Source organism: Haemorhous mexicanus, chromosome 4, assembly GCF_027477595.1.
Source record: "Haemorhous mexicanus isolate bHaeMex1 chromosome 4, bHaeMex1.pri, whole genome shotgun sequence".
In the NCBI taxonomy this organism is placed as follows: domain Eukaryota; kingdom Metazoa; phylum Chordata; class Aves; order Passeriformes; family Fringillidae; genus Haemorhous; species Haemorhous mexicanus.
In genome coordinates this window covers 38,608,098-38,629,794 of record NC_082344.1, presented here as the reverse complement: position 1 = coordinate 38,629,794, position 21,697 = coordinate 38,608,098, and the positions used below count along the sequence as shown (strand labels likewise).

Sequence of the window (21,697 nt, the reverse complement as noted above, 5' to 3'; positions counted from 1 at the left end):
ACAAGAATACATGTAGAAGAATATTGAAGTCCAAAAAGAAGCAATAAAAATGTTCAAGGCAGAATATATTTTTTCCTATTTTGCAATATCTTTTCTCATTAAAATGCTGTTTTGGTTCTTTTTATAGGGTTGTCAGATTTTCAGATGTCATAGTTTTTTTTTTTTTAATAGTAAGAGCTTTTCAGGAAAAAAAAAAAGTTATTTTAGTCTCAAATTGCATATATAACTGTAGCATGAGCTTTAGTTCTTAGAAACACTTCATCACTATGACCCTGAATGAGTGTAATGCTTAAATATGCATAATTTTAAGGCATAGATATTAAACTCATTGAAATCCATCATCCATGGCTATTAGAAGCCCTTTGTGTCTTTCAAAGAGACACTTGAAAGAACTCCTGACATTTCACAGAGTTTCAAGTAGAGCAGTAAGGATGAATTTTCTGTTTAAAATGTATGAGTACCGTTAGCTGGAAAATGTTGAAAAAGTGGTATGGTTACTGTTACAAATCGGTGACTTTATTCTGCTTACTTTTACAACTTGCCCATAACATGCTCAGGACAAAGGCCAGGAAAACCTGAAGAAATTCAGAAGACTTAAGCTCTGTCTTGAGATCCTGGGACACTGACTTTTGCATTTACAGATTACTACTTTACCTAGAGATGCTGTGATGCTCCCCAGTCTTCACTTAAAACTGTGTACTCCCTCATTCTGTTTTCATATTGAAATGATGAAAATGAGGCTTTGTATGCTATATAATGATCTTGATTACATTCTGCAGAGGATGTTGAACATTTTTGTAATCAAACTTACTGACTGAAGATCAGGAGAGGTCTGAATGTAAGGGGAAGCCAGGCTCTTATGCAGAAGGTTAAACACCTTCAGGAATATTTGTTAAATTATGAAACTATAATTTATTGAAGCATTTTCTTTACTTAATCTGACAATAGATTAACAAGATTAACAATTTTAATTGTTTGTAGAGACACATAAGGGTTTTGTTTGACATATCCAATAGTGGATTTTATTTAAGTAGCAGCTGATTGGAAAAATTAACTCTTTAGGAAAATCAGTATAGGTACCTATGGTTTATGGATATTTATATTTTGGATTTCTAATGGAAAATTCCATGCAAACCATTCAAATCATACTAAAAAGAACAAAACCATAGATACAACCTACAAAGACAACAGAGGGGTAGGCATGTTGGGGAGAAGAATACAGAACAAAATATGTTGTGTTGTGTATAGATCCATAAAGCTGCTTCCTTTTGAATGCTCTGCACAATTCTAGTTGCCAAGAAAGCAGACTTGGAAAAGATTCACAGAAGGGAAACAAGAAAGGTAGGGATCTGCTTTGTAGACAGAAGTCAGTCAACAAGACTTCTAGCAATGCCTGAGGGATATTATCTTTGGGGTCTGTGAAGTTGTCTGCAGTATAGAGATGAACAAGAATTGATTTCTCTTCTGGATGGTTTCAGGCCAACTTGAGAACATATAATTTATACAAGCCACACTTGTACATCCTTCCTTAAGCAAAATGCAGGATGCTTTGTCTTAGAGGGGATATTTGTCACACTGAGGATGACTTCTCTTTTGTTCTAATAGCTGAATGTTCTAGATACTCTTAATTTTTCACTATTTTTATAATAACAACCCAATTTTATGCATGGGCTCATTGTGAATGAACATTGTTGATTTAGTAGACAGAGTTTCCCACTTTGTTTTTTTCAAGAATTTTAAGTTTTGCCACTGTGGTGTAACTCCTGGAACAGAATTGCCTTACAGCTGTTTCAGACCTGTTCAGAACACCACTGTAGGAATAACATCATGAAAACTAATAGGAGGAATATTTTAAAAATACCATCATAATTGTAATTTCTGCCTACTTCTTGTGTGTTTTGAAAAAATATATGCCTGTATTTCATTACTTTAAAAATACAGTAATTAAAAAGGCAGATCACATATACTGATTTGTAGATTGTTAATCTATGCAGCACATAGTGAAAGAATGGTTAATATTGGTACAGAAATACAGTTTTATCTTCCACTTCCAGATTCTGCTCAGTTCTGTCTTTGTCTTTCAAAGCACAAATTTTCATAAAAATGTTCTTACTAATAAAACATAATCAGCCCAATACAGTTTAGGCTGCAACCACTTTTTTTTTATTTTCTTTTGGGATCAAAACCCAATGAGTGTTCCGTACTTGCAAAGATGTATTTGATGCTTGATAAATTTCTAAATTCTGACTTTGACAACTGTATGAGATTTACATTTTCTCACTAGTTAAAATTTGTATAAATTGATGGTTTTTTACATTGATCTTTTAGCAAGTGGGATGGAACTGCTGGATTTGACAGTACACCCGCTGCATTTTGTTAAGTTTAATATATACAGACTTTAAAATGTTGGGTACAGTCTTTTAAATATTTTCTTCTAGAGAATAGTTAGTTGGATTAAGACATAATAAACAATTCCAGCCATTTTTCTGTGATACCTGTTATCTGAGATGTGCAGATAAATCTATTGTCTTGGCTATGAATTTGTAATTTATTATCAAATTTCTCATAATCTTGAAAGCAATTCATTTAATTGGGTTTTTCCTTCATGGAATTGAAGCCTAATACAGCTGATGACATAATGAGGAAGATATTTTATGTTTATAAAGATGATTTGTGGAAAATAGAGCTAATTAGACTGACTAAATGAAAGATCTTACTGATGCGATGAAAACTACATAGAAAATTATCTTTCTAAAATTCATATATTTTTTAAAATAGCTGTGTTTTATTGATGATGACTTTGAAGCTTTACTTTTGAAAAACCATGCATTGAAAATGTAGCTAAGTTTTTCAATAGCTTTGAAGTCAAAGTACAGGAAAACTACCGTAACATTTTAAAAACAGTGCTAGAAACATTACCTGTGTGAGTACTGTGTGTAAGACATTTTCTATTTTAAATGCTATTAAGTAACATTTTTGAATAGCATTTTTACTATGAGTGTTGCAAATGGCCTCTAAATTACACTGTTTTGTTCTGTATAAGTAATTTGTCCCATTATGATAACTGTAATCTTTTTGTCTCCTTTTTTTTTTTTATTTTGCTGCTTGCCTTTTCTAGGAAGTAGAGGTTGGTATGCTTCTTCTGTCTTTTATGATACTGTGAGCTCTTCATGGATTCCTTATGTTTTACTAAATTTAGGTTGTTTCTCCCCCTCCAGGATGATTATTTTCGTACATGGAGTCCGGGTAAACCATTTGATCAAGGTAAGATTCTGCTCCTGGGTACTTGTGTGGGATAGAATTTAAGTAATTATATTTGTGCTCCTGTTCTAGAATACTAACAGAATTCTGTTAATTTGTGTAATTTTCTCGGTCTTCAACTAATTGATTTAAAGAGGACCAGAAATTCAGCCTAAACATCATTTTATGTCTGTGATTTTTTCAAACATTATTGATTAGAGAGAGATGGGAGCATTAGAAACCTCCAAAACAGCTTAGAGTTTCCCTTGGAAAAACACGAGGTTTGGAAGATTTTGTTTTATTGGTATATTTATGTGAAGAACTCAGGCATTTTCAGTAGGACATCAGATGAAAAGGAGTCATGCATTCTAATACTTGTCTTTTGCAGTTGAGAAAAAAATTAAGATTTTGAATGTCTCTTTATATCCAACAGATAAAACATAATCTAGAAAAACAATTTTGGGAGTCTGTCATGTTCAAGTGATCTGTCTTGAGGCAAAATGCATCTGGAGCATTGAGAATGCTGCAATACAGCAGTTTTAGGCAGAGAATACTATGAACAAAGGCAGCAAACAATCCCATTACACTTTCCCTCCCCAGGCACTGGAACTTAATACTTACTGTCTATATAATCCCCCTCATGTATGTTGTTTCAAAGTGTATTGCTGCCATTCTAAAACTGCTGAGGATATTGGTACTTTTTTTAATTGCTCTGAGAAATGCTTCAGGGGCTTTGTGTTGTCTGGTAGTACCAGTGGCATAAATGCAATGAAGAAGCAGTGCAGTGACTCGTAGACAAGAGACCAAGATATGTTGTGAAGATAGTGTTTATTCAGTTTCAAGAACTTCCTCCACAATGGATACTGACTTGTGAGGGATATTACTTTGTTGTAATATTAGAAAAATTAGTGGTTGGAGGAACTGGTAGCTGTGCATATTATAAAAACAAAGAATGTCTTACATGTGAGCCTTCCGGTCCCTAAAGGGCTCTGTGTCAAAGCTGGTGAGAAGGGACATTTTACAAGGACATGTGATAGGAAAAGAGGCAATAGCCTTAAGCAGGAGAAAGCTAGGTTTAAATTAGATATTAGGAAGAAATTCTTTACTATAGGATGGGGCGAGGCACTGGAACAAGTTGCCCAGGGAGACTGTGAACTTCCCATCCCTGGAGGTGTTCAAGACTAGGCTGGATTGGGGCTCTGAGTAACATGGGCTAGTGGAAGGTTCACTGCCAGCAGTGAACAGGGGCCTTGGAACTGGATGATATTTAAGATCCCTTCCAACCTTAACTATTTCATGATTCTGTGAACAGTGTTTTAATTCATTCTTCCTCGTTTCAGCACATTTTGAAAGGCCTTCTTATGTTAATGTGTTAAAGTATGGCAAAATTGCTCATGTAGACAGATCTGTGTGATTCTGTTTGTATTAATAAGAGCTTCTATATGGAAATATATGTCCAAGCATACCAGGAGGGTAGCCCTTACTATGAAAATGTGTAACGGTATTTATTCCTAGGCCACAAAATCTATTTTTAAAGATAGAAAAATACTGTGATTTGTATTGCAATCCACTGACACAATTTCTTGAAGCAACATCTGGCATTTGTTTGAGGAAGAGGACTTGCTCCCATTGAACAATTGTTTGCTTCTATCTTTATAAGATAGAAAAAACCCATATTTAAATGTTCTGACTGTATATTTTATATGTGTGCCTATGTGTATAGAGCTTTAAATGTTTGTGTATTTCTATAAACATCACAATGTAACTTGTTCATAAACAATTATGTGGGGCATGTATTACTGTTGGAATAAATCGGAGTGTTCTTATAGCATATTTAGTTACTGCTAAAAGGCAGGTTTTGTTCTTTCAGTGGTTTTAGAAAGCAAGTAGGATGTTTTGTGTCTAGGACTAAAGTTGACTACTTTTAGTAGCTTTTTAGTAGCTATTATACACATGCAATATTTTCTGACACATTTTCTTCATGCACCACTTTTACATCAGATGAAAATATACAGCATACTTCTGGTACATTTTATTTTTAGACTACAGATGTTAGCAGAGCTCGGAGGGTGTAACTATTGAATGAAATTGCATACACAAAGACACTGGTGTAATTTGCTGAAGTGGAAAGGATGTTTTCCTTCACTAGATAGAAATACCTTGGAGGAAAAGTGGAGTATATTCTTGTAATTGAAAAAATGCAGCATGACATTTTCTGTGGAGGTTGAAGACCCTGAAGGTATGGTTGGTTTATAGATGTATTTATGAAATTTCTTGTAGACCATTCCATTGAATTATTTTTGGCTTTTGTAGTATCAGGTTATATTAGATGTCTGTTTGCAGCAGGAATTTTGTAGGTACTGTTCTACAACAAAACCAGATTTGAAACTATTTTACTTATATTAGTTTAATTCTTGCCTTTTAGCTCTGTGTATTTCGCCTACCTAGTTCTGTAATAACTTGGGTAACTAAGGATATCCAAATATATGCAAACACTATAATTTGAAAATACATTTCTGTACTGTGAAGTGAAATAATTTTGAGTCATATTCAATAAAATAATTTGATTCAGTCATTTGCAAGTCCTGAGAAGTCATAAGGGAGTTTAATGAAGATCCATTGGTTGAAGACTGAAAACAGTCGTGTAGAATTAACTTTGCTGCATTTGATATGTGCTCTCATGATCTAATTTTTGTAGTAGAACTATTGATATTTTTAAACTAGAAATATATATTCATCACTTTCAAGATAAGTTGCAGTGCTTTGCAATTTAAATTTATTGTACTTTAAAATGTCTCAGATAAAGAAATAATGGTGTCTTTGTGGGAGGACACTATGAATTTCAAAAAGTGCAGAACTGAAAAGCTTTTTAAAATATGTCATGCTTATTTACTAGTAAGACTAAGCTATATTTAATCTGGTGAACAGTTCCCAGCTTCAGGTATTTAGGTATGTTTAGGAATTCTGCTCACTAATGAAGTACACTAAATCCTCTGTTAAACAGATTCCCACTGCTTTATGATGCTATCAGCTAGCCCTTGCCTGTAAAGATCTCTTGTAGATGTCTGAGGAGCACTTCATGGTGCTTTTTCTTAATTATCTGATGCTGTGTTTAGATGATTCTTTTATTATTTCTCTTTTATCAATTTATCTATTGTGGTAACATCACAAAAGTGCCTTGTCCTGTACAATTCACAGACTTGGCTCCTAGCTCAGGTTCACTGGGTAATACACATCTGCTTTGCTGGTTACAGCTTGCAAATTGTTTCAGTATTTATTTCTGTGGGATCATTGAATGGATTCTAAATTTTATAGCTATTTTTAAAAGAGTCTGTAGAAAGGATTTTTATTGAGGCTACGCTGAGCCCATAATAAGAGATTTTGGTTGCCTTCAGTAGCAGTCTAAGCCCTTATTTCCTGCTGTCCTGACATCTTTGCTTTACGCCCTGATGTTAGGTCTAGAGTCACCATTTCAAGGATTATTATAAGATAAAGTAAGAAGTGGGTTTTTCTGTTTGTTTGTCTTTAACATGGCCAAATCCTGGATTCATGTGTCTGTTCAGACCCGCGGATAGTTATGTCAGAAAAGTGGAAGTGTGTTTGCAGGGTGACAGTGACTGTCAGGAGCTATAGCAGCAGAGCTTCTCGAGCTGGCAGCATGCTGAGAACAGAGTGTGTGGAACTTTCTTTGCAGTCACAGACCTGCTAAAATTTAGTCCTACAAATCTCTCACTTTAGAATTCCAGCTTCTCTCTACTGTGCTGGCATGAACAAATAATGGTCAAGTCCATGAGCACTGCGTACCTGAAAATATGTTGGTGTGTACTGGGACTGCTTCTTCTTTACAGGCTCACTTAAAGGCCTAATTTGCTTATATTTGCTGCAGAAATTCAATATGAAGGCATGTAAAGTAGCTAACAGAGGCAGGTATTAAGAACATGAAATTAGAAATAGCATTACAATTTAATGGTGAGGGAAAAATAATAGTTTTAAAAATCCTTTTAAAAGAAACAAACAGTAAGCAAAAACTGTAAAGAAGAAAAATGAGCTGTACATAGTTTTACTTGAATAGAAGAATGAAACCTGAAATATAAGAAGTTGCCTTTTTGATCTATTTAACTTCTTGTATTTAAAAACCTGTTAGTATTTAAAATTACAAATATAAAGAATGTTAAGATGTACTCTTTGCAGAATTTATTTTATGTGGAGATTATCATTCAATTTTACCACAATTTTACAGTTTCCTGATCATTTTTGCTCTTCCATGCTTCTTCAAAATGCAGATATATTTATATTTATGATGTATTAGATACTTCATATGAATAGTCTACTGGATTCTGGTTTAGTTGGTTTAAAAAATTTAAAATCTGAACTTGATTACAGTAAAATGAAATTAAGATTCCCTGTGTAACTTAAGAATACTTAGCGAAGTACAAGAAATTAGAGTTCTCCAAGAGACAAAAATGGAATCATTAAGGTTGGAAAAGACCTCTAAGATAATTGAGTCCAACCTTTAACCCAGCCCTTCCAAGCCCACCACTAAACCATGTTGCTGAGTGCCCCATCTACGCATCTTTTAACTACCTCCAGGGTAGAGTGGCTCAGCTGCTTCCCTGGGCAGCCTCTTCCAGTGCTTGGCAGCCCTTTCAGGGAAAAAACTCTTCCCTACAATCCAATCTAAAACTTCTCTGGTGCAACTTGAGACCTTTTCCTTTTTTCCTATCACTCATTAGCTGGGAGGAAAGACCAATGCCCACCTCAATAGAGTCTCCTTTCAGGGAGTTGGAAAGGGTGATAAGGTCTCCCCTGAGCTTCCTTTTCTCCAGGCTAAACAACCCAGCTCCTTCAGATGTTCCTTATCAGATCTGTGATCCTGACCCTTCCCCAGATCTGTTGCCCTTTTCTGGACAAGCTCCAGCACCTCAATGTAGAGACGACCCCAAAACTAAACTCAGGATTTGAGGCGTTGCATCTTATAGCATGTTGTTTTCCAAGAGTAATCACCTTGGCAAGTGAGACAGTAGGTGGGAGAATTTTCAGGAAGATGCATTTCTGCTCTTACAGGTCTGCAGATGTTTCTTTGCCCTTGTTGTCCTATCTGAAGAAACCAGAAGCCAGTCCTAATACAGCCAGCATGTCTCTAAATAATGAATTAGTGTGTTTAGGAAAGGATAATGTAATGCTTAGGATAATATAATGTTTAACTGTTTGCTGGTGATATATCACTATTGTGAATGTTCAAGTAGTCTTAAGGTGTTCTTTCTTTTCTGCCAAATCAAGAAAATGAACATTTTGATATAAAAATAAGAAACTAAAGTGCTTTAATAAAGCTGTTGGAAAAAGGATGTTTACTTAAAAAGCTGTTGTTAAAAAGTATGCCAGGGAAGTGTTCACTTGCATTTCTCCTTGTCTTAGTGAGTTTGGATATCTTTGCAGAATATTTGAGAGTTTCTTATTATATATAGAAGAAGCTCAATATAATTGTCCTAATTTTGTTGTCACTTACACCAGTCAGAGCCCAAAATAGCTATGTTTTTCAGCAGTTTGAACAAACAGGATCATTTCTGAATTGTCACAGATAATGATAAGGGGAGCATTTGACTCTATGTGGAATTTCTCATTTACATCTCTTTTTGAGCTATGTGTAACCTATTCTCTTGGAAACTTTCAAGTAATACCCAAAAGACAAAACACAAAAAAAAGGGGAATGTTTTTGAAGCAGAAATCATAGATATTTGTGAGGGGGAGAATTTCTCATAATTTAGTCACTGCACAAGTGGCATTAAAAGTGTGATTCAGTGAAGATGATTGTTTTAAAGGGAGTGGAGGAAGAATGTGTGAAGTATTTGAAATTTTGAAAAAAAGATCAAGCTTTAGTGGGTTTTTTCCAGACGAAGAACAGAGACTGGCAGATTAAATTTTACTTTTTTAGCACTTATTTTAACCTATATTATCAGTACCTAAAATACCATGTTATGAATCAGTGTAATGGCATTTTCATGTCCATTTTAGAAAACCTTTATTTGCAGCAGTGAGCAAAATAGAAATACGCAGTCCTTTGTGTCAGATGGTTATAACCAGTGTCAGATGGTTATAAATTGGTATTAGATGTTTCTTTGTTTATCAGAACTTGTGTGTAGCATGGCTACAACCATTGCAGGGCAGCTAGAAACCCAGTGCTGACGTCCCAGAGCTTACTAATGTAGAACATTAGGAACAGTTTACAGAAGCCTGATAGAGACTTTACACAATTGTCCTTGGGTCATCAGTATGGACAGTTCTGAGCACTCTTGAGAGGAGAATTTCTTGTGTAGAAGCTACCTCTATACACACAGCCACCTTAATTATTGAAGCACTTTCTCACAAGTTAGAAACCAGACTACACAAGCAGTGATGTTCAGGGATTTGAATCTAAACTCTTAATTACTTCTTTGGCCACCTACAGAAAAACCTCCACTCTAGCCTTCTTACTGAAGTTGTAGATTCATGTATCCAGATGGGGTTAGTGTTCAGGAAGATTGCTTTTGTGAACATCCAGCTGTAGTTAGCCATTCTGCTTTAAATGCTGTGTAGTGAATCTTACATGGCAAATATAGTCTGTGGGAAAAGAAACAAAAATTGGAGATTCTTCTTTTTAGAACATTCTCATCAATTTACTGAGGTAGGCTATTTCTTGGTTTTTTCTCTCTCTTTTTTTTAAAATAAATTTCAGATTTCTAACTGCACGGTGATTAATTTTCATGTTGAAGATAAAAGGTGTTGATTCTCAGTAGATATGTTGCATGGTAAGATGGGCTTTTCGTGTTATGAATCCACAGCAATGTGGATTCAAACCACCTGTGACTGAGGAGGGTCTGTATGTGCACATGCAAATTTTGAATGCTGATCACTGTACAATTTGGGCAAAAGACAACCATTACCACTATAAATTTTAATTAAACATTTCTCTGGGCTGTGTTAGCTGGCAATATCAACTGAGTGTTTATGTGCTCTGCCTTGCTCTCCTCCCAACTGTTACTGGAAATCGTGGTGCTGGGATTCTGCAATTATCTAGACCTACAACACTTGTCAGTGAGAAATTCTGCTATAGCAGGAGAGAAACTGTCATCTTTCGAAATGGAGAAGTAAAGATACTCATGGTCTTCAGGTACCTGCAGGAATTGTGTGATTTATCAAAGGTGGCAATATGAGTCATTCCCTTCTATGGCTCTGTCTGCCTTGGCTTATAACCTAGGCATTTGACCTGATCATTAATATTTTACTTGAAACTTATAGATAATTTTATTTTTCTTTCTCCCTGCATTGTCAAATATGAAAACTTTGCAAAGAAGTCAAGACTTGCCTTCTAAAGTAGTGGGGTAAACAAAACACAGCTGAAATTTTGGTAAATGCAAACAAAATATGTAGTAGCTTCTATTTTGCCCATCAGAAATGAACCAGAACATTGGAGGAAAAAATAGACTTTAAGTCTGAAAACTTTATCCTTAATCTTTTTTTCATCTTTCATTTTACTTGGGAGTGGAAAGTAAGGAACTTGTTAGAATGCACTCAAAAGATTGTGGAATAATGATAATTTACTCTGGTTTCTGCCAAAGTGCCACCATTAATAATATTCTTATGTTATGGTTTGCTACTTTTTATTTCCTATTATATTCCCTATAAAAATGATGTTCTGACTAATGTCAGTTTTGGGGAGTACCAGCTGTAATTAGCTCACAGAAGGGATGATGGGAAATTTTCTTAATTGCTTTCCCAAATTTGAATTATAAATATATAGATCTATTAGTAATAATTGAATCAGGTTTTCAGATATTAATTGCTTCCTTACCATGTGAGAAGAACAAATCCATACTAATCTATAAAAGTCAGCAGAAGTTCCTAATGGCAGAGCCACTCACTTGTCATTTACAATGTAAGTTCTAAGAGAAATAGTAGATGATAAAAAAGTTTTTTACTTTTGATATGCTTTTTGTGACAGTGATATTTTTCTGCTTGTTGAAATTTAGGTAGCATGAGATTGCATGGTATTGTAGCCAGATACATGGACAAATGTAAAGTAGGCATGCAGACAAATAACCTATAGAAAGTACACTGAATATTAGAAGCTGTGTACAGCTGAACTTTATCAAGTTGTTCAAGCTCATATCAGACCTGCATCTTTAGAAGCTGGTTGTATGTGACATTACAGGAAGTCAGCTAACACAGTATTAAAGAGATGATTTCTGACAAGACTTGCATAAATATATTTCTTCTGTCTAGTTTCCTCTCTGTAGTGCAAACCTTTACCTGTTTTCAGTAGCAGTGTAATTGTGCTGAACAACTGATGTTTTCACTTCATTTATGGGGATGGGAGGGGGAAGCCTCTAATTTTCATAGATATGATATTTTAGTAAATGTTAATTGGATAAAAACTTGGATTGCTACCTGATCTTGTGGAAGACAATAGCTGCAAGGACTACATCAGTCCCACTGGGGGATTTTGACACTTGTGGTGATTTTGGTGTGAATACTGTACTTTTCCAAAGCTGCTTATTTTGACAGGAATGGAAAGAAACATGCAGTATGGTCTGTGCAAGTCTGCATACTCTGAATGAGGTGGGGGTGCCAGGAATGGTTTGTTAGGGTTAGCTAGAAGATGGACTGAAGAAGTAAAGACTTAGTGCCATGTATTTCTTGATAGAAATGACTTACATGCTTAGGAGAAATCTATGATACTTTTCCTGAAATAAATGTATGCATTTCCATAATAGTTTAAGATATTTAGGATGATTCCTTGTAGAGACCAGACAGACACATGGTCAGATGTGTCCCTGCATTGTACGGGGAGTTCTTTCCCAGCATGAAGAACTTCAGACCCTGGTTTTGAAAACTGTTTTCTTGTGGTTTAGCCTTTATTTCTCATGAAAATTATTCATTTGTCAGTTCCAAGTATCAAACAAAACAGGCTCAAGAGAAAGGCAAGCCATTTCCATGCTTTTTTAAATATCTAATTTTTTTTAGTCCTTTCAAAGCTGGCAAAATTAGTAAGGCAATCTGATTTGGATGCTATGTACTTTATAGTGTAGGATTGACTAGAGCATCTGATGTTCAAAGAGAAAAAAGAGGAAGACCTATAGCGGTTTTCATGATTTCTAGCAGAATTTCTTTCTATGCTCTTTCTTGTTTTATCCTTGTGCATTAACCCTTCAGGTAGTTCAATTTGTCACATTCCAAAAATCTGCACTTTTTTATCAGTAATTTATCTCATCTCTCCATGGCTGTTAAAAAAAAAAATCCAAGGATATACACTCTTCTCTGACTTCTGCATCAGTAAAACTTAGTTCAGTAACTAAGAAAGTTTTATGAAAAAGTACTGGAAAAAGGGAGGCTGTGTGTCACACATAAGGCGAGGAAAAAACACTTCTACAGGGAGCTCATAGCTGACAGTGAACAAGTTCAGCAGGTCATGGGGTGGTAATGTGAGTTGTGTCAGTGGCAAGACTGTGAGTGCTGAACAGGCTTTTGAATATAGAAATAATCTTGTGATTTTGACACCCGTGGCTCTGCTGGCTTGCTCACCTTGCCTAGTGAGACTGTACCTCACCTGAGGTGATCAAGGGTTACATACAGGGCATGATAACCACTGAGTCAGCAAATAGCAAAAGATGATGTTACTTACATCAGTAAATACTGAAAGTCCTTGTTTCCATTTGATGCCCTTCATGTTGTCATAAAGACCAAGTGGGAAATTACTATCTCTTGCTTATAAAATTGGGTTCTGCCTGTAATGTTTTGCCAAAATGTAACATATTGCAAAATCATATTTAATGGCTAGCTAAATTTGATGGGATTGTTAAAAAATACCTTCACAGTCTCAAGAACTTCAGAAATTAAGTAATCATTTCAGTGGGAGTGGTTACATGATCTCGTCTGTTCGTCCTTTCTCTATAACCTGTTTCCTACTTGGTATTAAACTCAGCATCCTTATATGATTCCAGATTTCTGTTACTTTTGGGGTTTTTTTATCTCATTAACCTATTCTATTTTACAGAAGAGTTATCTAAAGATAGGCAATATTCCAGTATTGCTACCTTAGTGTCTCCATCAGATAACATTCTGGGAAGACGTACTTGGACCAGTACCTTAAATGATTTCTAGTGGCTGGCATTACATTCTGCCTGACTTCAGGCAGAGAAAATATTTTAAATGGAATCTAAAATCGAAAGTAAATTGGAGAAGGATATGCTCTCCTTAATTTTGACTCCAATGCTCTAACCCTAGTTCAGTAATTTTTTTTTGCTTCAGTTGCTTCCCATTTGAATAGAATTGTTGTAATCAGGTTTATTCTGTATTGTGTGTGGTGGTTTATGGCTAGTTTGCCATAGAAATAAAAGTATGTAAGAAGAAGAATACCTCTTTTCAGATGTCTTTTGCTGCAGTTGACAAAATACTTCTTTTCTGTCTGCATTGAATTATTATTATACAAATGATTCTATCGCTTTACTGTTTTGATGTTAGTATGATCTATTTGTTTTTGCACAGCTGAATGTATAATTAAAAAAAAAACCTGAAAAAGTCTCTGCTCAGAGAATATTTAATCACACTTAGCACTACAATGTCATGCATCAAAACTGCAGCTAATGATCAGTTCGGTTCTTGTTTTCTGACTACATGCATGGTTACGAGGCTTAAGTTAATATCCTCTGTCAGGTCACATAGAGATGTGGTTAAAAGATTACTTTAGATTGAAAAGAACAGAAAAAACTTAAATTCTATTTCAGAAAACATGTAGGCAAATATATGCTGTCAGGCACATGGTGTGATTGTTGGGAATGTCCAGTGCTGGGCTGAGAGTTGGATTTGATGGTTCTCGTGGGTCCCTTCCAACTCAAAATATTCTGTGATGCTGTGCTATTTTATAAGCAGATTCAAGAAATGGGGAAAGAGCATTTCTGAAACACAACTGAATACTGCACAGTAATGTGCTAATGTGAAGAACACAGGAAAACTGAATTTCAGTTGTTCATTGCTTTCTTGATTAAAAAAAGGATACCAATAGGGGTTAAAAAAACAGTTTTGGAATAGTTGGATTACTTGAAAGGACACCATGAAGATTGTAGAAGTTGATTGTGTCTTGAGAGTACTTAAATTGGAAGATGTTTTTCATTATTATAGTCATGTAGGCATGTCTACTCCAGAAAGATGCAAATTTAGTGGAAAGCAACAAACAGCATTATTTGGCTCTTCCGGTATTATAGCCAGAAATCACTGTAGTTGGAATTGTACTCCAAAAATGAGTATGGATTATGACTAAAGGACCAGCTAAAAAAAACAAACCACAAAGCAGAAATAGAAACCTAGAAGGAGGTAGAATTTATGTTTAAAGATGTAGTCACACAAATCACTCACCTGTGTGTTTTAGTTTACTAAATCTCACCTGAATCACAATTTCTTAGTAAATTCAGTGTTATTGTTCACCACTTAATGCTGAGTAGGAAGAACCCAGTTGTGTCATAGTAAGCACTTAAGGGAAACTGCTTTCAAGGTGGCAATACCATTATTTGGGGATTGCAGTTAGAGAGTGGCAGTTGTTAAAAGAGTATAGCAGGGAGTACTTACTTACCTACACAACAGCTGTATTTTTTCCTGGTTCCTTTCAGTCCAGCACTGCACAAGCAGCAGGCCAACCCCCTCCACATACAGGGTGGGTTTTATCTGTGGTGTTTCTCGCCTTAATTTCATATTCTAGATAACTGTTAACAACTTTCTAAAACTATTTTCAGCTTTAGATCCGGCTAAAGATCCATGTTTGAAGATGAAATGTAGTCGCCATAAAGTCTGTGTTGCACAGGATCAACAGACTGCAGTTTGCATTAGTCATCGAAGGCTTACGCACAGGTAAATACTTCAAAAGTTAATCCTCTAGACATTTTTGTAGCGTTCATGACTTGTAAACCATAAATCCATTTTAATTAGTTTAATTACTTAACAACGTATGAACAGAGTAGAAGTGGATTTTAGAAGTCATTATGTATACATAATTTGATTATAATGTTTACTACTTGATTCTTCTAAACTAGAATATTAAAGTATACATACTTAAATATTGCAACCTGCTGGTACAAATGCATTTAGGGAAATTGCCACTGTGCCAGTACTAAATGAATAAAATTCTTGTGATAGTATCCTATTACTGTCCATTACTTTGACATCATCACTTCTTATATGAAGCTAGAGGACTCAAAACTGCCTGCTGAAGTGTAGATAACAGCCTGATGGAGTGTAAGTTGTTTGAGATTAGTGGGAGTTTTTTCATCTCTTCTTTTTCTTCTGTGCATTCTGATTTTCTTTGCATGCTGGACTGGTTAAATGTAAGGAGAAAATATATAACAAATTCATGTGTTTTTGTGGCTTTATCTGAGGCAGAAATATGAATGTGTAGGACCTGAACCATCCAGTTAGTTGTCTGTTGTGCGCTAAGGAGATGGAGTCAAACTGCATTTTTGACTAGACATTGTTCTTTTTTTCACACTTCATTAGGGGAAACAGGACACAATAGAATGGCTAAATTTCAATAAATTGATTTAAATAAGTGTCTGTTAAAGTGCTTTGCCCAGTAGGGGCTGTAAAGAGCTGAGGAAAATAAGACTTCTTTGTGTGTTGGAAGAGGATCATTTCAAGTACAGTTTTATCAATGATACAAGGAACGTTCTTTTGAGTGTCTCGTTATGTTAAATACATCCATCTGGAGCTTTTCAAACAAGCAAGATAGTACATAGTGAAAGTTGAAACTGTTCTTGATCTGCAGCTGTACTTAATTAACAAAAGAAAAGTATTTGTGGGGTTATACTGTTTATATTAAACAATCTCAGTGTTGAGCTAGACATTTTAGTTTGATAAGGTGATATTTATGGTGAAAGAATTATTATCAGACAAAGGTAGGTAGCCTACTTTCAACTTCCTGTGAAGTGTTGGGAATGTATGAGTGTGAACTGTGAAGAAACAATATAATAATTCAAAATTTCTAAGAGGCATTGCATGTCATGGAAAACAATGGAAATAATGACATTTTTTAGTTAGGTGTACTTGCAATAGGTGATGACAAAAACTCTTTTAGATTAGATGAAGATGCCTACTCTTGAATTAAGAAACTTTTTGACATCAGCCTTCATCCCTGTATTATTCCTCCCACAGTTCTTAGTACTCTTTTAGAAAGGTAATATTTTAAAAGACAAAACTTGCCTGAATATAATGCAGTCAATAATGGGAAACTTTGGAATGGCAGAAACTTGATGATTGTAAAAAGCACTGTAAATCTAGTCTTGTAAGGTAGATGAGGCAATTTTTCACCTACCTGTGCTGAGCCAATGCAGGGTTTTCCCAAGTTTTGATCTCCCTATTCCCCCAGATTACCGCATACAAGGAGAAATCATTTGCCTTGTGCTTGCTTTCTGAAAAGGTTTTCCTTCATGCAGTTTCTGACCTTTTTGTAACATGGTGGGGTTGAAGTATGACTGTCATAAACACAAAGAGAGATGTCTGCTGGGTCTCTTTACCACGCCTGATTTTCTTTGCCCAGCATTTTATTCCTTCACTTGTATCTGCAGTTTGCATACTGGTAATCAGTAGGGCCATCTGTTTCTCAGAGTTCCCAAAGGACTAGCACACTCTGTATGAGGCTTGGTAAAAATTAGATGAGAAAGCATAACTTGACAGTTGCTAATATAACCTATCTACCAGTATCTATTTCTAATATATCATTTGAGTGTAATCTGTTGTGAATAAACATTTACAAAATTTTCATCCCAGTAATCCTTCCTTTTTGCTTAGTTCGTGTGTGTGCACATGTGCAGTTCTTCTAGGATTGGATAATATGAATAATTTTAAGAAGGCAGTTGGGGATGTTTTCTGAAAAAAATAGTTGAGACCTTTTTCATGAATTATTGAGACCAACTTGCCCATAGATTTTAATTTGGACATATTTTCTGTATAGATCCATAGAAGTTCCAGAGATTTTTCCCAAGACTCTTGCACAGGAAAAGTATTTTAAAGTATGTGAATTGATACAGTGGCAAAGATGATCCCCAAGAGACTGTCAGGGAAGAGGAGACTTTGCACACTTCCAAGATAAATAAAATGTTTATAGGCACCTTTGGACTATCCGCAGGGAAAGAGGCATGAAATGCAGTTACAACTGAATAGATTTTTCTGTAGTGTCATCAAGTTGAAAGGCTCTGATTTATAGTTGAATTCTCTATTACTAGAAGCAGCATTCCCAAGCAGCTCTATTACCTAGTGCATAAATTTCTGTTTATAAATTCTATTACTTTCTTTAGGTAATAGCATAGAGATGTTGCTAATCAGTGAAGACTGATAATTGTATCACATTAAGGACTCAATTTAATAATTTCTTTCGTTGTTCGTAAGAAACCAACTTGCAGAAAAAACATATAGGCATAGACATTGTTATTCAGTCTCTGCTGTCCTAGGTGTTCTTTTCTGTACAGTGCAATCTCCAAACAATTGTAGCCCAGTTTGGATTACTGAGGGCCCCTCAGCACCACACAGTGAAGCATGGTGGATATCCCAGCCACCTGCAAGGCTGGTAGTGACATCATATGACAAGGTCCCAACAGGATTAATTAATGTGACAGCACTCTTTAGTGATGATTCTACCTGTGCTTTCATTAGTATTAGTTTCTATTAGATTGGGGATCTCAGCACTGTGATCTTACTGCAGTGTGCTTGCATTTGTATGGTTTCAAAAGCAGCTACTGTGTCTCCCTGTCCTTTTCATAGTGTTGTGGGTCGGGCAAGCCTATGGTTTTGCTCTTTCCTCAGTTTCCATGGCAGCTGAGATCATGGTCTCTCCTCGGTCTCCTCTCATGGCTCATTTCCTTTTCTGGTAGACTGCCAAGATGGCAAGTCCTCTCCTAGCACACTCCTGCAGGGCCACAGCACAAGAGCTTCCTTTATGTGCTGTCCTGGAAAGACTGAATAGCGTTTGACAAAAAGATGAAATAGGAGTTGTAGATCATTGGTCATGGGAATAGTTGGAAGTACCAGGACTTTGAAAACACAGGGACATGCTTAAAGGAGCAAGGTTTTTGTTGGTAGCAGGTAACAGCATTTGCATCTCTGCTGGCTTTAAAAACTGTGTTTGGTGTGCTGCACGCTTAGCTCTCTGCTGTGAAACATGATGTACTTGAGGGGAAAATATGCTGAATATGTGTTTAAATGTTGTTCACATTATTCCCATGTGGATTGCTGTGGAAAGGGAGTATCTGCCAGCACTACAATGCATCATAAACAGGTAATTCAAACTATGGTGTAAAATAGAATTTTCATTGATTCTTTGAAATTTGGGAATTTGTCGTTAACTTTTCATTTTGGGCGAATGGTGTTTTGCCATCCCATTGTACTTTCCAGTTTATCTTTGTTGGTTAAATAAAAGGACAGAAAACCTGTAAAGGGTGTCTATATGAAATAATGAAATGCTCTGGAGTATACCTTATTCTGTTACAAATACAACTTGCAGAATGTTAAATACAGTATTGGTTATCTTGGGATGTGTTGATGTGAGTGTTTCGGTGACAGGCAGGATATTCATCATGCTGGGAGAAATCAGCTACTCATTTTAGTTTCCAATCTCTTCCCTCTCAGGAGATTTAGTTTTTTGCATCTGCAGTACTAAGAATCTCTGGCAACTGTGAGTTCACCCCAGTGAGCTTGGGGAGGAGGAAAGAAGCTATGTGAGTGTTCTGCCAGAAGACATTTGGACAGGAATGAAAAGGATGAGTCAGAGGGACAGGGCTGTAGGTGGTAATGGACATTTCCTAATGCCCACAGTGGTTTGTGTGCTGTTTGTGTATTTAGCGCAGCAGGTGGTGGAGATAAATCCTCAAATTCCCATGTACTTCTTGTTTCCACTTTGAGTGAGGAAAGAAAGGATATGTGCAGACACCATGACATGCAGGAGCTCATTAAGACCATGCAAGCTGGTAACTAACCAGGCTCAGAAAACTGGAAAAGTTAGTCAAGCATTGACCTATTCTAGATTTACAGGTCCTGATGAATAGTGTGTTAACTTTCTTTTAGATTTGAAAGGGACAATTATGATATTGACACATACTGTAATTTTCATTAAGGCTGACATTCTGTGAATAATAGGCTGCAGTACTAAACTAAGCAGTGCATAGGTGAAGTTCTAAGCCAGTAGGTTATCTGCACATGAAGAGCAGGAAAACTTGAAAAAATGGATAAGGGTTGCTACCCAGCAGTGAATTTTAATGTAAGCATCCCAGTCAACATGGGGCAGTGCCTGTGGTTTCAAGAGAATTACTTTTATTGGAATCCTTTTTGTACTCCATGTTTGGAAAATAATATTTCAACTTACCACCTAAAGGTTAAAGAAAGAAGAGGCAGTGTGGGCTCTTCTTCTTCAAATGTTTCTCTTTTATTTATCTCAATCAGCTGCAGGAGACAATTTATAAAGGAGATGAATTCAGTTGAGACCTAGTTATTGTACAGCCCATTCCAGGATCTGACTGCTTACAGCTGGAAACCAGTGAATACTCTCTTAACATGATTAGTCTAAAATTTCTGATAATTAGGAAATTGCAAAACAGTTCTGGGCCAAAAATCATGTTTCAAGTAAATCCCAGTGTCTTTGATATATTAGAACCTAGTGACTAATATTGTACTTACTCATTGATCCTAGTGGACTGTGATTAAAAACCGGTCTCTTTTTCTTCTTCCATAAGTAGAAGAAAAGTACTGTGTAAAATTGATTTGATGCATTTAATCAATCAATGCTTGGAGGCATTAAATTATTTAGTGCATTGAAGGTGTGTGCAGTTTTTCTAGGCAGATGTGGATCTGTCTCTTTTATGAATTCCCCACAAGACACCATGCCCCCTGCCCCCACTGTGAAGGTCCTGCCATGCTCTTAAGAGTTTGTTTATGTGAATTGTGCAGATTGTCACCACAGCTCCCTGCTATGGCAGAAGTAGATTGCATTTGTCTCTGCCATAGCATGTTAACATGGAATAGCAATGTTTAAAGACCTGACAGCACTCACTTGTGTAGTGATATCGAACTCCCTATTTCTTCGGATTTTTTTACCTTCTCCAATCATTTATTCTTAGGTTTCAGAGTAGGAAGCAGTAGTAACTGGTTTCCAGTAAATATTAAGTAAGCCACAGATTCTGGTGATACTTGCAATTCTAAAAAAAACTCAACTTACTGCATTTTATTAAAGATGAAGGTAGGACTGGCAACCTTTTCATGGTAAAAACATTTCAGTTAGAGATATTGATCACCTGGAAAATAATGAGAGTCACAATAAAAAAGCATTTCTTTAAATTGAAAGTAAGAAATAAAAAATGATAGCAGCACTTTTCCTCTTAGAGCTCCACAAGGGAGATTCCAGAGATGTGTGCAGACTGGACATCTGTAGGGTGCCCAGCTGGGTGGAGGTTAGCAGTACAGAAGGCCTAATGATACAGAATTCACTCTCCAGGAATTAGTGACTCTTCAGAGTTCTGTGAAATGAAGATAGATTTAGTGACAATTGTTCCCTGGCCCAATCCTACATGGAGTAGGACCAGAATTTAGGGATTAATAAAAATTCTGTCATATTTCTGCCTATGGGTGCAGTGTTCAAGGGAGAACAATTTCACTATTAAAGTGTATTAAAGAGTGTCACTTTATTACAGACTCACGGAAGCTGACAGTGGTAAAGATGTTGCATCAACTTATCCAGTTTATTAAGGTAGAGGAGTTGGATAGCTTCATGGATTTTGTGGTGGCATTTAATCTTGTTACAACTTCCTTCAGGGTTTTGATTTAAATGACATTTTGAGGTGCTCATTTGGTTCAAGTCATTGGTCATCTAGACCTTGGACTCTGTCCTCTTCTAGTTTTCTGAAGAATGTGGAAAATCAGTCTGAATACATTTTATATGAGGTAGATTATCAGAAGATCTTCCCAGGTTTTGGTCACCTTCATATTTTACCTTGAGGAAAATGGTCCATCTCATCTTGGAAGTGATGAGTGTTGAACCTTGCAGCATGATGTGGATTAGCCTGGGTGATGTGACAGAAGCTCAGAGTAACACTGTGAAAGGAAGCCAAAACCTCTTCTGTTTCTATTCATGTGGATACTGCATGGCTGGGATTATGCTCCCTAGCAGAAAAAGTGAAGAAGTCAAATTTGTGAGAGGCTTATTTGTGCCTATGTGTGAGAAAAATTCACACACATATATAGTGCACACAGGTACATACATATGTGCACATAAATATATGTGAATGAATAAGTACACATGCATATGTATTCTTTTTGTTCATATTGTATGGAAACATGTATCCCAGATTTCCAAAGCATCATGGTTTTGAACCTGAGGTATGCTGCTTATCTCCCCTCCTTTGCAACAAAGGAAAGAAGGATTTTAATTTAGACTTGTTACCACTAAATTTCT

The 21,697-nt window shown here is 36.0% G+C and overlaps 1 protein-coding gene across 1 annotated transcript in view; it reads left to right on the top strand.

Moving 5' to 3' along the window:
• Window positions 1-21,697, top strand: part of SPOCK3 (SPARC (osteonectin), cwcv and kazal like domains proteoglycan 3) — a 162,921-nt gene that overhangs the window by 58,299 nt on the left and 82,925 nt on the right. The window contains exons 3-4 of the mRNA XM_059844493.1: window positions 3,219-3,264; window positions 15,003-15,117. Coding sequence (XP_059700476.1) covers window positions 3,219-3,264; window positions 15,003-15,117 — 161 coding nt within the window. The remainder of the gene's footprint in view (window positions 1-3,218; window positions 3,265-15,002; window positions 15,118-21,697) is intronic.